Raw genomic sequence first — 17,301 nt, 5'->3', positions numbered from 1 at the left:
TCGGGCCAAGTCGCCAAGTGTTTTGTTAAATTTTTGACGATACGACAAGTTCGGCGTGTTCCAAATTAAACCGGAACCATTTGAAAAATACGAAAATGTGGACCCGAATGCGGTATCCGGATTGAAGCACGTACGTTTACGTATAAACCGCATGAAATTTGTCTACATATGTTCTGTCACAGATGCCAGAGGATCTCCATTTGCGGATTTTGATGGCTAATATTGATAATAATGTCGCAGTGGGGGAAAGGCGATCAATGCATCTATATATATATATATATATATATATATATATATATATATATATATATATATATATATATATATATATAAGTTTTTATGAAAAGATAATGAGTTTGGAGAGAAGTAAATAGTTAAAGGTGCTGCTGTATATCAGGCAACTAAATAAATAGAGCTATTCAAAGTTAAAAAAAATACACAAATGCTTTAAAAAAGTTAATATATAAAAATAAGTCCCAAACCAAACGCCATGTATAATATATTGTTTTGCCTTGTATTCGACTTTGCTTCATACCCACACATTATTAATCGAAAAACTTTTCCGCAATCGAGTTTCTGCACAAAAAAATAAAAACTTATTTACGTAACTTTTTTATGCAGAGTGTTTTATAACCCTGTTCGTGAATTCTAATCCAATTGTAAAATCAAAATGCAGAATTTTCTAAGGAATCACTCGCAATCAATTTAATGAAAATTCCTGATCACCTGATGAATTTAGTGCAAAACGAAATGAGTCAAAAAACATTTAATTCATATTTAATTTGTAATTATTTGAAAAATGCAGCATCGTTCAGAAATTGTATTCAAAGTCCAGCTAGAATTATTCACCCCCATTAATTTTTAATTATGAGACACGATGTGTATGGAATGCAATTGTTCATTATTCCATTTGTCGCGTGATCAGATTATTGGTCGCCCTAAAAGCAAAAATATTGTTTGTCATTCACTTAGAGATTAAAAATAAATAAACTAATTTAAAATTGCAAACTGCCAAATTTTATTATGAAAATAATGATGATTTATTCACGGGATGCCTTGTTTAGTTTTGTATTCGCATATACGATGTTTCATTATCAATTATAGATCTCCCCCGTAATTGATAAAAACGAATCACATACCTTATTTTCAGAACATTTTTCTGGACATACGCAACGACCTTCTGTAGCACCATCACTCTCACACGTCGAGTAAAAATCACACTTCTTGTTTTCACATCCATCTGCAAAAACAATGCATCGAGTAACGTATATAGTGTTTAACAATTATATCCCTATCTTATTTTTAGTGTACCATCGACGATTTATCCGATGCGTTTGTCTATAGTTATGCAAAATTAAAACGTTGTGAAATTCTCATTCGTTTTAGGGCAAATCACAATCGAAAATTGATACACTAGGTTTCACACAACTATAAGATTTTACAGATTTTACGCACGATTTTGTGAATTTCACAAAATAATTTTCACCGATTTTGAAAAACATTTTTTAGGTTATGTGGAATTTTTTTGTACTATTTTGTAATTAAAAAACTATTAGAATTAATAAAAAGTAAATAAATAAAGCGTATCTTCAAAAATTGGGAAACAGGACTCAAACTTAAACCGGCTGTTTTTTAAGTTTGTTTGTTATGGTTACTATTAAATGTTGATGAAAAAAATTGCAACCAACCAACCAAATATAAAAAGGCAGCGAATCCCACTTTAAAAAAGTGCTAAGTGGATGATTTCACAGATAACCAATATTTCACAGATTCCACGAATTTCACAGAGCTGGTACACCAGATTTCAAGCGTGAATTACCCTTCCGGGCTAATTTAATTTCTTGAGCTTGACCTGATAATTAGTGAGTAAAATTGGGAAATTTAAAGAAATTTTGGAAGTAATTAGGAGATAGTTTAAAGGAAGTTTTGTAGAAATAGAAAAATATGATGTACTATAACAGATTATATTGGAAAAGTTCATAGGAAAATTAAAAGGAAATATGTCGTTTTTTAAGTTACACGTGTGTTATGTATGATTGAAAGGAAAAAAGTGACGCTGATAGAGTAAAGATGGAGTTCATTTTCTATGGACCTCTTAGATAAAATGACTGAAATTATCAAATATGAATAAAAACTATAAAGTTTTGAAAGGATTCTTACAAGATCCTAAATGCAAAATTTTCGCCTAATATGAGTTTTCAAAACTGTATTACAAGAGAGAAATGATGCGGGTTTCGATAATTTTTAAGGTGCTTGAACTTCCGTAATATTTTTCCTCTTGTTCATATTATTTCCAAATTTTTAAAAAATATTTAAAAAATTTAATTTACTTGCCTGTAGTACTTCATAGAATCAAGATCGTTCAATGATAATGGCATTGATAATTAGTGGAAATTGGTTGTAATTTAAGTTTTATTTAGTGATTATTTTTGAGGTATTCGTGAATAATTTCGGAGAGAAGTGTTTAGTGTACTAAATAATGAAACCCCCTCGTCTTTTGCCGCTCGCCGAACGGCTTCTAAAAACGAATTTTCGCCAACGGAAAAAAAAATCAAAACCAGCCCGAAAATAGCCGACAATCATGTAATTTCCGCTATTTATTTTCCCGTTTTTAGAAGAAAACGTCGGCGGGATTTATTTTATTTAACGGAGCGGTAGCGCGTTTAATATTCTTTCCCGGCAAAACGTAAGGAATAACTATGAATGCACCGCCATTAGTAAAGATTTGTCGTCGACAGATCCCCAGGTCTGGGGAATAAGAGAGAGTTCTTACCGTTGCCGGGCGTTGAGACGTTGAGTATACGAACACGGTAATTCTATTTTACTAACGCAGCATTTAACATCTGAATTGACAAATGAAATACATTTCCGCGTTATTATCGTCGCCACTTTCCGTTGAGATGTTTTGTGTTCGATAAAAAAAATTATATTACTCGAATCCATCACCGAGAGTATCGGGAGTTCGATAAATACAAGGTGGCTCGTTGAAAACGTACCGGAAATATTAATTGCTGCCTTTCTAAATGAACTTTGCCATCACAAGTAATGGTTCCTAATGCGTATAGGAAATGTCAAATATATCGTTTCCAAAGTGAAATGAAATGCAATGTAATATGATAAAATAGCAACCTAGTGAGAATTAACCAAAAACCATTTAGAAAAGGAAACGGTTCTGGGAATGTATTAGTTTTAATGAAATTAAATACAAAATTAAATAAAAAAAGAAGAGTTACAGTTCAGGTCATGATTGCTATCACTTTTTCATCCCCTATTCATAATAACATAATTAATAATATATTCTATATTAATATAAAATATATAAACTGAAGAATCCTAAGCTCAAAATATTAATATTCAAAATTCAAAAAATATTTCAAAATTTACAAAATTATATTCGCTCTTTCTTTGTAACGTTAAAATATTTATTTTCGAAATATTTAAAGTATAAACAGCTACAGGTAATTATCAATTATGACGGAGATGATGCGCAAAACAGGATGAAACTTTACTTCGTATTAACAAAAAATCATATTGTTAGTTATTGTAATTATTATAAATTAATAATAAATAATTAATTAATCCGAAATCTGCAAGGTAAAAACAGAAATCGCTTGATTTTCAAAATATACCAATAATACATCAATAGATTTTTGCAAATAAACATTTTAATAACTGCACAACGTAACATTAAAATAATTGTGTGTTTATGCGTGCGCTGCATTTTGTATACCCCACATGTGACACCGGAACTTGTGCACGTTGGAAATCCAACCTGATCGGCAAATAGGCTGCAGATACAATTTTTTTCGCAACCGATACGATTTTAATTTCATTTTAAATTCCTCACAGGATTACATTTCGTTATTACAGCGGGAACAATGTGGTCCTGGCAGGATGATTTAATTTTTAAAAAAAAATTGACAAAAATATGCAATTTTTAATTGTAAAGTAATTGGCAGTTGCACAATTAGTTTTCTTATAAAAAGAAATCCAATTTAATACGGCCCTACTATTATTCTACTACTTTCTTTCAGATTAGGTGTAAAAGAATTATAATTTTGATGACGGATGATTACAGCGAAGTCGACCCTGAAAGGATAAGTGAAGATTCCTTTTTTCCGATTCTGATGACAGTACTGTACTGCGTATCGAAAATTACTGCACAGGTGAACCAAAAATTTGGACTCCAAGTTTCATTGAGGAAACTACAATGTAGATGAACTGCGTCAAATTGCCAATAAATTAATCGACTTTAACATTTATTTTGGATCGTTGTTTTGTACCTTTTATTTAATAAAAAATTGAGTAATAACATGGTCTTTTTCCTGCGTATTTCCCAATCCGGTTTACTGTGCGGAATTGCGTATTCAAAAAAGTGGGAATAGTTTTAAATATTACTGTCCCCAAAAGTGACAGGAGAAACTAAAAAGGTAAGTATGTCATTCTAAATAGCTTTTTTACTCTTATAATAACGAAAAAACTTGAGATAGAATTGTTTAATTATATTTAAAATTCAAAGAACACAAAATTTGCAACACGATGCAACAAAGTAACTTTTTAATCAAATATACAAAAATTGATAACTTTAAAATTCTAGTAAAAACCATTTATAGTGAGTTTTTAATAATAGCTGTGACTAGGTGCGCGGACCGCGTTCGTGGCCCGACATCTAGCGGGGCTACGGTCAAGTTTACCTTCCGTTGTACAGATAGCGCCACGTCGGCAAAGAAGATATTTTTTAGGAAAAGGAAAATGTTAAAAGATTAGACAATTTTAACGAAAAAAAGTTCGGCATCGAAGATTTAAAAAAATAGTGCAATTAAAAAAAAAGGTAATGTTTTTATAGTCAAATTCGCATTCACAGAGACTATTCTTTTCACGGTCAATTAGTTTTTTCATTGAAAGAATATTAATTAGTTTTACTAATAGTATAGTTAGCATTAAACTTTTTATGGATGAAAAAACATTACGATTATTTATACTACGTTTTAGATTTTTTGGTTGGAAGCCAAAAAATTATCTTCCTCATTAACAAATAGTTAGGTATTAGAATAATCAAACTACATCAACAAAGTTTCCATAACAAGCTGCAGCTTCAAACCAAAATTATGAATAGAAGAGAAATGTCTAACGATAATTAGAAAGTAGACAGTGGAATTCTGTTGCTATAATATAGAGTCAGCGATAGAAATGTTTGTACTTTGCATGGTGTCAATTTATACGAAACATGAAAAATGTTTTTAAATTAAATTTATGTTTTGACAAGTCGGACTGTAGATTTCTTGTATTACCTATTAGTCATTTTTATGGAACCAGAGATAAGATATCTTCGACGAAGGAACGCTGTCGACTGGCCACAATGTATACGATCGTCTACTTACGACGATATTTAATTCTCAACATCGACTCGCTTCCCTACTTAATTAGAAACCCTTACGGATCGAGTGGAACGCAACGCCGCGCCGGTCATGAAACTAAGGGGTTGATGGTTTACCTAAAGCGACTTTCTCGTGTTTATTTGCGCTCATAAAACCGTCGCGTAATCCATAAAGACTTACTGCAAGGTCCGCCGTATAAGATCGTTATATCTCTCCTATGCTTGCAAGCTTCTAGTCTAAGCTTACACTCGTTTCCGTAGGAGATGCCATCGGAGCCGCATACGGGGTCGAATTCCGAAGGGCAAACGGGACATTCGCAGTGTGCCGTGCCGGATCTTTCGACACACGTAGCGCCATATTGGCATTTGTGCTCGTTACACGGACCTCTCTCGCCGCAAACACCGGCGTAAGCGATTTTAATCGGGGTGCGAGTCAAGCACGCCGCCCGTTTGAGCTCGCATTCGGACGGAAATGCCCGACCGTCGCTCGAACATACCGGACGCATGATCGGCTCGCATTCGGGTGGACAAACGCATTCGGCGATACCGTATTTGTTTATCGAACATTCCTGATCGAATGTGCAACGTGCGCTGTGACAAGGGTTGATACCTAAAATTAATTCAACTTTATATTAACAAAAAGACACGTGCTAGATTTATAAACTTCAGTTCGGTTCGTGTTTGTGTAAAATTTATCACTTTTTATTTTTTACATTTATTTTAATTATAAAAAAAGTAACTAATAGTAATTGGCAGCATGGCAGAAATTAGTTTTTTTTATGGAAAGAAATCAAATTTAATACGTCCCTATTATTATTCTTCTACTTTTTTTCAGATTAGGTGTAAAAAAAACTATAATCTTGATGACGGATTCAAAAATGAGTCAAAAATTAAAAACAAACATTCATAATGTAGCAACGTAATTTTAATTTTTATACTCTGTGAATGTTGTCGGTAACACAGATCCCGGTAACCTGTCGGTGGTCTGTGTGCGCGTCCTGACTACCGTTGCATGAGAAATAAAGATTTCACAATGTGTATGAAAGTTGAAATTTCGAAAACAAATAATTTCGTATTTAGCAAACGCAAAACTCAAACCAACACTAGCAACCAAAAACGTTGAACTGGCAACGTTGAGCGGCACTGAAAATTAATACGCAAGTGAACCAAAAACTTGGACTCCAAGTTTCATTGAGGAAACTACAATGTAGATGGACCGCGTCAAATTGCTAATAAATTAATCGACTTGAACATTTATTTTCGATCATTGTTTTGTATCTTTTATTTAATAAAAAATTCAGTAATAATATCGCCTTTTTCCTGCGTATTTCCCAATCCATTTTACTGTGCGAAATTGCGTATTCAAAAAAGTTGGAATAGTTTTAAATATTACTGTCCCCAAAAGTGACAGGAGAAACTAAAAAGGTAAGTATGTCATGCTAAATAGCTTTTTAACTCTTAAAAATAACGAAAAAACTTGTGATAGGATTAATTATATTTAAAATATAAATATGACAAAATTTGCAACACGGTGCAACAAAGTAACATTTTAATGAAATATACAAAAATTGATAACTTTAAAATTCTAGTAAAATCCATTTATAGTGAGTTTTTAATAATAGCTGTGACTAGGTGCGCGGACCGCGTTCGTGGCCCGACATCTAGCGGGGCTACGGTCAAGTTTACCTTCTGTTGTACAGATTGCGCCACGTCGGCAAAGAAGATATTTTTTTATCCGTCAAAGCTTTGAACGCCATATAGGCGTTACTAACAGAAACTTCATTTCGTTGGGAATGTTGGCATGGCTTCTTCTTGCAACTGATTTATCAACGATCCGTTCAAGGTAAAAATGTAATTTGATATTATATCATTGATGTTATCGCTGAATGTTTTATCTGGAGGATAAAGGTATAGCGTCGATGTCGATTATAAATCTCGCCTTGCATTTTTTAGGTCCCTCAATCAAATTTGTCGATCGCTGTCGGTTCAATTTGACGTCCAGAATTCCAAGCTAGATTGTGGCGTCACCTATTTCGAGGTTAGTAAGTCACGTCTTGACATAAAATAGAAAGGTTATAATGCTACAAGAAACGCGGTGGCTGTTATTGCTTGAGCTTTTCATTTCTATTAATATGCTTACTGAGTTAAATGTGGTTGCAGGAATATAGTGCACAATGGCTGACTCTAAGGGGGACGGTGATAGCAGTAGTAGGGAAGATGACAGAGATGAAGAGGGAATTAGCCAGATCGCCATCGACGAAATGACAGAAGCGTACCTTTTCGTGTATGTGTTCGCCGTTTACTGGTTTTTTTTCAGAAAAATAAATATCTAAAGTTTTGTTTTAAGATATTTACCAACTTAAATAAAATGTTTAACTAAATAGATAACTTACTAAATAAACACGTATTTTATTTCACCAAAAGAGAAATCTAATTGGGATAACCTACAAAAGGTGTGTGACAATAAACGTCACAGGTCATAAAATGTTTGTTTCTATGGACAATAAATAATATTTTAAATAATTAGCAAGCCTCTTTTCAAAATTAAAGAAGAAAATACCCAAAAAAAACGTTTTTTTCCCTAAAACCTGCGCTTGTTATTTTTTAAAAATTTTCTAATGTTTGACAACAAAATCCTTATTTGCTAATTCAAAGGCGTATAAAAAGGTAATATTTTTATAAAGAATTATTTTTTAAAAGAATGTGCATTTTTCATATTCATTTGGTCACTAATATCTACACTCTTGCTTTTAATTAAATTTTTATCTGTGGGGCGTCCAATATATTAGAAAGGTTTCTCTAATTTTTTTTTAAATAAATAATTAAAAATCTCAAAAATACCTAATGAGATTTTTTTTCAATGAAACTTCCACAGGCCACTGTAATACTTTTTACAAAACTTCTTGGTTCCTCCTGCGTCGGTTTTTGCTTAGTCGAAATTGCTGACGTTTCGCCAATAATCCTGTTGGCTTCTTCAGAGATTGGCTGAAACTGGGTCGTATTTTACTCTGTACTTGCTTATATATTGTTTGATTATGGTATCTAAGAATGGAAGGTTATTATTAGCTTCCAACTCAATGGTAAAACGTATGTTAGGGTGTATCGAGTTTAAATGTCTAACAAAATCTACTAGGGTTATTGACCATGAGGCCAAATAACAAAAGTATCATCGACGTAGCGTTTCCATAATTTTGGTTTTAGATGAACACAACAGGATGATCGGCGAAACGTCAGCAATTTCGACTCAGCAAAAACCGGGGCAGGAGGAATCCAGTTTTGTAAAAAGTACCTAATGAGATTCTTGAGTTCTAATATTTTGCTTGGGTTCATAATGGTGATTGTATGATAAATAAACGTCATTTGTGTAGATTCGGATATTTAAATTATTTAAATTTAGGGCATATATCAAACGTATATTTTTCCATGATGAAAAAATTTCTTATTTTTAGGAAATATATTTTAAAATTATTTTGAAATTATTCAGCTAGTTAGTTAGCTCGTTTTATTTGAATGGAATATGACATAATCGTTATTTGTGAGTATGGAGACAACCATTACCATTTTGGTCATTTTTTTTTACATCCTAACTTTGTTCAAATTTGACTTTTGACATATTTGAATTTGCAGCAAATTCCAAAACTACACCTATACCCGATACCTATTCGTATTTTTAGTACCACCAGCATAATAAATTTCATTGTTCTATAGAATTATGACATTATTCAAGATTTTAAGTGGAATTTATCGTTATACTTATACTTAGATGTTATATGGTTTTATACTTCTGTGCTAGGTTTGCCAACCTTGTTAATTGTTTTTGTAAATGGTCAATGGAATAATTACGTTGTATTTTGAACATTGCGATTTAAAAAAAAAAAGGAAAACAAGTAAACCTATTTATATTTAGAGGCTAATTAAAATTGTAATTACTTATAATACATTTAGTTTTTCTAAATTTCAGGTAACCAGGTTCTGTTTCGGTTACGATTTTTTTGTATTTAAACGTGTACAAAGTAATGAAAAAATCAATTTTGAGCTAAATCCAGGGTCAAAGTCAAAATGTTCGAGAATTCCGACAAGTCAAGATTACGGTGCCGAAGGCGGTTCGGTACCAAAGTAGTGGGAAGGAGATGGTAGCAAATTATCCAATGTTCAAATTGTCGAAAATCCTGAGCGGTCGAGTTCGGCTAAGGGGGGGTCGTTTGTAACGAAGGACCCGCTAACAGCTGAGACGTGACGTACAGAGAAAATTATATGTGATCGAGTGACCAAATGGTTAGGTTAGAACCAGCGATTTTTATAGGGATATCAAATTTAAAACCTATTTTAAATGATCTTACTATGTTAACATTTTATTTCTTTTTTAAACAGGAGTTCGGCTAATTGTGGGTAGTAAATTCATAGGGTAGGTAGGTTAAAATGCAGAGCAGGAAGAGAATCTCTTAACAATTAGTTTTAGTTATATACGCAAAAGGTGTAACGGAACGACGTAAAATTGATTTAATATTTTATAGTAGCTCACAAAAAGGCATTTTGCATGTTTAGTGCAAAAACGCCGTATTTTATAACATTATTTAACACTTTGGTCTGTAGGTTAATAAATATATCTTCAAGTTATTGCAAACAGATATCTCAGCTGCACAGAAAAAATATCAAGCATCAGCAAAGATTGAAGAGAAGGGTGTGACAACACAATCATAAACACTTGAAGGATCAAATACAAGACAGGAGTTGCAAGCATGTCTAAGAGAGAAAGGAGTAAACCTGGAACAAGGAAAATAAATTAAAATATTTGTCGAAATGTGTTAATGCAATTTTTTAAATTTCTAAGGTGCTTTATTAATTTCCTTCACCTCAGTATGTAGCTCGATGCAGAGGTGGTGGCAATCGAATATAATTGTAGAACTGGAAGACTTGACTAGAGTTCTGGGAATAACCGAGTGATCTAGATATTAGTTTGGTTCTACACTACGGGACAAAAGCTTGGCATGAGCCAGTTTTCTCGCAAGCCCCTGTATGAAAATCAAATTTGCAGATAGAAAGGGACCGAACGATGTTCGGGATTTTCGACACTTTGAACATTCGACACCTTGTGATATTCCCTATCAGCTAGAGACACGGCCCGTTTGCGACGATCATTAAGCACATCGCTTTTCACTAAAGAAAGTGTCAGCGCAGCGTCTTGACAGTGATTAGTAATAATCGTGTAAGAAATATATAATTCGCAATATGTCGGACGTTAGTGAAGAGCCTCAAGAATAAAAGCAATCAATTATCGCGGGTCAATAATTTTTTTTAATTAGTATTTCCCGAAATAAAAAAGGAAAAATATAAACAATTACAAAGGAATTTTCGATGTGTCTTACAACCAAATAGCGAAGAAAGTTAGCAACATGAACCAAAAACTAAAAACAATATGATTTCAATAGAAACAATGGGAAAAACTACTACTTCAGCGTAGAAAGAAATCTTGTGTTTAAGAAAATATTCTATCGTTAAACTTGAAATCCGTACATAATCGTGATTAGAATAGAATCTCAAATATAAACAACGTATAATTCCATCAATCATTTAAATAACAAAAATAACAAATATATTCAAAAAACTACAAGCAACTTTTTTGTCTCTAAGAATAGCATTTGGAACATCTTATTTTTAAGTTAAGTATAACAGTTGGAGAATTTTATTTAAAGTTTTCCTTACTCGCAAGTTTTGAAGACACTGGTATGATGAATAGGAATTTGGTCCGGGAAGACACGAAGGAAACTTCTCAATTTGTCTAAGCCGATAAATTTCCACCACGTCTTTCACCGCTTGGTTCCAGGAAATAGTTTGTAAGCCCCTGCACATTTTCACGATTAAAACGATACAATCCGATAGTTCCTCCTTGCGTACTTTGTAAGCTTTCACATTAAAAATTCTGCCATTTTAGGATAGAAACCGGACAAAATTTACCATCAATTGTTTATATAGCAGAAGCAATTGCTACTTTTATTCATATTATATTAAATTTGCTACTGGTATAGGAAATCGGGTTTGCGTTCTATACCCTACTTTACGAATTTTATCAAACATGGTTGATTTTTTCAAAAATATGTATACAAAGCGTCCAAATACATCCATTGGCGAGATAATACATGATATATCAGATTAATATATATTTTTTTCAAAGTAACTTAAACATGCTTCTGTAATACTTTTTATAAAACTTCTGAATTCCTCCTGCGTCGGTTTTTGTCGAACTAGCTAACGTTTCGCCAATCATGCTGTTGGCTTCTTCAGAGCTTAACTGAAACTGGCTCGCATTTTACTCTGTACCTGCTTTTATACTGTTTGAGGGGGGCGGAGCTAAATGAGCGACATAAACACCGTCTCGGATGACTGATTCCCATACTGGTGACAGGTTAAGATTGTTACGTTGCTTATAGTTTCTATAGACTCTCGGATTTTTCTTTGGTAGATGAATTGATTATATGCAAGGATTTTAGTTTTATCGAATAAAATTTTATGACCAGTCTTAGTCTTAAGGCTCTCTCATGTTCGTTTAGTCTAGTAGATATTTTTAGTCTGGTTTCTCCAATCTATTCGCATCGCATCACAAATGGAATTTTGTCTTTGACGGATCGAAGATGTTGAGAGATTTTTGGACAAGTGGTAAATTTGGTTTTGACGTTATATCTCTTTAGAATTTTTGATACGTGGTCAGTGATGTTTTGAATATAAGGAAGGGCAACAGTGGCAAGTGTGGGATTGCTTTCGGTTTCGTTACTATTGGAAAATCCTTATGAAATCAAGACCCCCTAAATCTAATATTGCAAAGACTGAACGCATTACCCTAAAATCTCTAAAATCTAATCCTGACATCGTAATCCTAAAAGTAGATAAAGGAAATGCTACCGGTGGTCAGGAACACAAATGAATATCAGGGAAAAGATTCAAGATATTCTTACAGGCGGATCATATCGTCAACTTAAAAAAGATCCTACGTCATCTATGGAACACATCCTTAAATCTTCTTCTTCAGACTTCTTCTTCGACCCGTTAAAAACAAAATTCCATTTGAGACGCCAGGAGTTTACAGCATTCCATGCATATGCGGCAAAGAATACATTGGAGAGACCGGACGAAAAATATCAACTAGGCTCAAAGAACATCGCTGTTGCGGAACACACTCATGAAACCGGGCATAAAATTTTATTTGATAAAAATAAAATTCTTGCATGTAATTAGTTCTTCTACCAACGAAAAATCCGAGAGTATATAGACATCTATAAGGAACCAAACAATCTTAACCGCGAGTCAGATCTCTAGCCGTCACCAATATGGGAATCAGTCATCTGAGATGGTGTTTATGCCCCTCATTTAGCTCCGCCTCCCTCAAATAATATATAACCAGGTACAGAGTAAAATGTGAGCCAGTTTCAGTGAAGCTCTGAAGAAGCCAACAGGATGATTGGCGAAACGTTGGCTAGTTCGACTCAACCAAAACCGACGCAGGAGGAATCCAAAAGTTTTATAAAAAGTAATTTCATCTCATTTCAAGACCTCCCAAAATTTTTAGTATTTTTTTGCTTTTTATTTATTGTCAGTGTTGATTTGGTTATTTCTTTTTTTTAACCTACATATTGATCTAATAAACAAAAAAATTTTTGATTAAAAAGTTCAGAACCGATTAAAACCAAATCCCAAAAAAATTCAACCCAACACAACACAAACACACAACTTTAGGAGAAAATCTATAGGGAGAACAATATGATGTGCCACTCAACAATCCCATGAATAGTTGAATAGGCAACGGTCTATTGAGGAAGTTAAAAGTATACCAACTCAATGACTATGTATTATTCCGTAAACTGAAGTTTATAAATCGAGGTTTAGTTTGCAAGTCGCAAGCGGCCTCATAATGAAACGAAAGTCGTTGCTTTATCGTTACCGCGTCGAATAACAAATTCCAACTTTAAAGGGAGGAAACAAAAGTACTTTGGCGAACCCAAAGTAAATTCAATCAGGAAAGTAGTCATAGACAACACAAATTAGAATTAAATTTAAATCGAAATACAGTTTGGAAAATAGGCGTTAAACCGTTTTTCTTATCGAGGCGGGATGATGTTCCCCGCCTAATAATTGAAGGCATTACAAATTAATCCTGGTTAAAACTTGGTCGAATTTCTTCAAGGCCCGCCAATTTTCGCGGATTTTCCGCCGACTTTCGTGCGATTTAAAATTGATTGCCTTCGGGAATAACAAAAACTCAAAAAAAAAAAAAAATTGAAAAAACGAAATCGCAATAAGAAAAACTTATATAGGAAATGAAAATTTAAGGACCTGAACTGCATTTTCCTCTGTAAATAATATTGAGAGTTTTTCTGGTTCGGCAAGCTTCTTGTCGTAAAGTACACTCGTTCGAATAGGTTTTTCCATCCGAACCGCAAACAGGGGTAAATTCCAAAGGGCAAGTATCGCCGCACCGACATACAGGATTTCTTTGCGCATCTAACTGACATACTTCAGGTTCGGTGCATTCGACGCCTGAGCAAGGATCTGAAACCAATCAAACACTCACAATCCATGATACCGCCCACCAACATATTCTAATTCTAATTGCTTAATCTCAGTTTGATATATTTTTTAAATTGGACAAAACTATAGGAAGTTTGTCGTATTTTATTAAGAGAATGTAGTTCATTTTTAATTATTCTTATTTTACAATGCATACGTTGATGGTTAGGTTAATTAATTTATTAAATAAAGAAACATACAATGAGTTTACAAAGCCCCACCCTCTCACGCGTTTCGTTAATACTCCTATTTATTATAAAATTAGAACATTTATATTATTATGATACGACAATTTGTTTAAACAGCCATGCACAACACGGAGAACGAAAAATTTTTATTATTAGTAAATTATATACTTAATTAATATTTATTATTTTTTAATTTATTTTTTATTTATTTTAACTTGACTTACAATTTATCAAAGACGACGTACTCACGAAAAAATAAATAAATATATAGGGTGTTGCTTAATGGATTCTTGGCACTTTAAGAAAAAAAGCTTAATAACAAATGCGTCAGAGAACGTCTTAACATTTGGTGGTAAGGACTTTGGAAAAATATTTTTTGAATATTATCTAACAAACGAGTTTCTGAAGTGTGTATAGTTCCCATTTTTTTCCTGTGAAACTAACCACGCGATTATAGCCTTGAACTATGATTTAAATAGGGCTTATCAGATATGCAGTAAGTATTGTTTACAATTAAATGCTGGCAAATCAACAGTAATTATTTGTATCACAAAGAGGAGATTATAGGATAACCATTTTTTGAAATTAATAATAACAAATTAAATTCTATGATTCGATAAGAAACTAAGGTATTTTGATGAACTCTCTGTCGAGGTTTTCAGAGCGTATAAGTCTACAAAACTAAGCAGAAAACAAAAAACAATTCTATGTGAATCGACGGTCTTTGTATTTAGGTTAATTTTTGGCATTTGAAAATTCGAAAGAAATAATGACACTGTAGTTTTGTGCTCAAAAAAAGTATGTAGGAAATTTCGTTCACACCTTTTTAATATGGTTGTGATATACCTAACATTAACATACGATTTAGGGGAACACCTTCTCTAAACTGAATTTTCTAAAAGCTTTTTATCATATTCCTTTCCTGTTTAAATAGTTTACCAATTACCATTAAAATTTTAAGCAACCTAAAAAGTTTTGAAATTAATCTTTTTCCAAAATTTTTGGATGAACAAGTTAGAGAAATCTATAGGTAAAAGTTTGCTAAATTTACCTTAGTTTTATTATTACTAGTATTTTCTTTGATTGTCTTTAAGAGCCATTTTCAAATTCGGTTCTTTTTAGCTCTCTTTTTATCTATACCTGTGGCGTCCGTCCGCGATTTGCATCGCGTATTTTGGATTAAAACAATAAATTAAAAGTGATAATTGCCAACACTGTTTAATCATTTTTGAAAATAATCATCTAGTTAGTCTTGAACAAATGCCACTGCATAAATGTCACTGTCAAATCGTTGTTTTCGTTGAGTTAATTTAATTTTTAGCAATTTTCTGTCAATATGAGGAATTTTACAAATCCTGAATTCCCCATCAGCAGAGGCATGGGTACACCAAAGGAACACCTTGTATACAAAACAAAATGTTCGATACCTCAAATACTAACCAAGACTGATGAAACTGCTTTGGTAGATTACTTTCTTCAAAATATATATCTTTCAGTCACATCTAAAAGAATAACGTCAATCATCGAATAAAATATTTTGAAAATTATGCGCCTTTAAGTTTGCAAAGCTGATTTCTGCATATTGACAGATTGAATTCGGTTAAGCTTATATAAATTTCGATGTTGAATATTTAGTCAAAGAACCAATTCGGCGGAGATATTTTATGCCGTGTTTGTATTTTGAATTGGTTGATTTAACAGTTTTCGCTTCAAGATGTTTGTTTAGAACGGGTTTTTACTATAAATTTAAAGAGTCGTTTTCGTAATAAAAGGCGAGATTTATATTTTCCCACCGTAATTATCAATTGTGAATCTTGTAGATTTAATATAATTGTGCAATTATTATAAATGAGTATTTTCATTAGACCATGCTTCTAATAGCGGTATAGTTTTGATATAAAAATAAAAAGTGCTCTTATAATCTTAAATAAGCGTTAACCTCAGACATTTACAAAAATTGGCATAAATTTTCCAATTGTATATTGTATTTCGTTGCTTCATTAGAACATAGCTAAACGGGCGGGGCGAGAAGCGTAAAGGGGTGGGGACCTCAGGGGTGGTAAGTATTTAAATAAAAAAAACGACCTTCCAGAATAGTTTTGCCAAATCAGCAGATCCGGAACAATCGATACGAACCGCATTTCCCATTGAATTTCACTGTAATGTTAGAATTTGCTTTGCAGGCCGCCCTATCCAATTCGCACTTATTTTTATAGTCCAGCCCATCCGAGCCGCATACGGGATGAGACGTCACATGATCGCCATAACTATGACATTTTTCCGGGCATACGCAACTGGCATTCCTTCCGTCAGGGCTTATGACGCATCTAGCTCCGAAACCGCACGTTTTGTCGCGACACAAGTCGCTTTGTACTGCAAACAAAATAATAAGAGTAATAAAATACTTGGAAATGCAACAAATTAATTGTAACACGATTGGCTCTAAATAAAGGCTAGGAAAAAAATTAAACAGCCACCCCATGTCGAGTGTGTTAAATTAAATTTAAAATCCACTTCCTTCTCTCTCTCTCTCTCGACTGGAGAGCTCTTCAATAATTAAAAAGCTCAAAAGTTTAAAGTCCCATTTAAATTTGCGAATTCGTGCGACGTTGCCGAGTAAATACGGAGTCGGAAATTAATTTAACAGAAAAATAATCATAAGTAATGCGCGTTCATTCATAAAGATGTGTGTGTGTGTGGGTGGGGGGTCCCCGCGCATGATCAAAGAGCCGATTGTTCCTCGAGGTAAAGTAAGAACTTACCCTTGGGAAATACGTAGCAGCATTGGACAACGAGTGATTTGTGAATTAAAATGAACGTTAGAAAACGAATCATCAACATTGTTTCAACGTGATATCACAAATTCGCCTGAGAAGGAATAAATTATTGTACTGAATTACTGAATTAGTGCCGGGTGAAATGTGTGGGATTTATTTCTACGCAACGGCAATGAAGCTTAAAGTAAAAAAAAAACGCGCCCCCCGATTGAGTCGGGCGCTACAAAAGGCTAAGAACCAGACACATATATTTCGAGAGCCGAGGTCACACGAAGTATCACGATCGATTACGAGATAGTGCGAACGCGCGAACTCGGCACTGGTCTAAACCTCACTGAGGTGAGCAGGAAGGCTTTTCCGAAACATAACTTGCACCGCAGGTAGCGTGCCTGCATTTGAA

General features: G+C 33.4%; 1 protein-coding gene across 8 annotated transcripts in view; it reads right to left on the bottom strand.

The window, feature by feature from the left end:
- Positions 1 to 17,301, bottom strand: part of LOC132695590 (agrin-like) — a 264,140-nt gene that overhangs the window by 34,559 nt on the left and 212,280 nt on the right. For 6 of the 8 annotated variants that reach the window (XM_060659933.1, XM_060659937.1, XM_060659934.1 and 3 more), the window contains exons 7-10: positions 16,261 to 16,497; positions 13,703 to 13,918; positions 5,559 to 5,987; positions 1,140 to 1,240 (exon numbers count right to left, since the gene is read on the bottom strand). In XM_060659933.1, coding sequence (XP_060515916.1) covers positions 1,140 to 1,240; positions 5,559 to 5,987; positions 13,703 to 13,918; positions 16,261 to 16,497 — 983 coding nt within the window. Of the gene's footprint in view, positions 1 to 1,139; positions 1,241 to 5,558; positions 5,988 to 13,702; positions 13,919 to 16,260; positions 16,498 to 16,886; positions 17,227 to 17,301 lie in introns of those variants that run through there. The other 2 variants (XM_060659940.1, XM_060659939.1) reach the window with 2 other exon arrangements.

Source organism: Cylas formicarius, unplaced genomic scaffold, assembly GCF_029955315.1.
Source record: "Cylas formicarius isolate icCylForm1 unplaced genomic scaffold, icCylForm1.1 PGA_scaffold_12__32_contigs__length_19106922, whole genome shotgun sequence".
Taxonomy (NCBI): Eukaryota; Metazoa; Arthropoda; class Insecta; order Coleoptera; family Brentidae; genus Cylas; species Cylas formicarius.
This window is presented reverse-complemented; position numbering and strand designations above follow the sequence as displayed.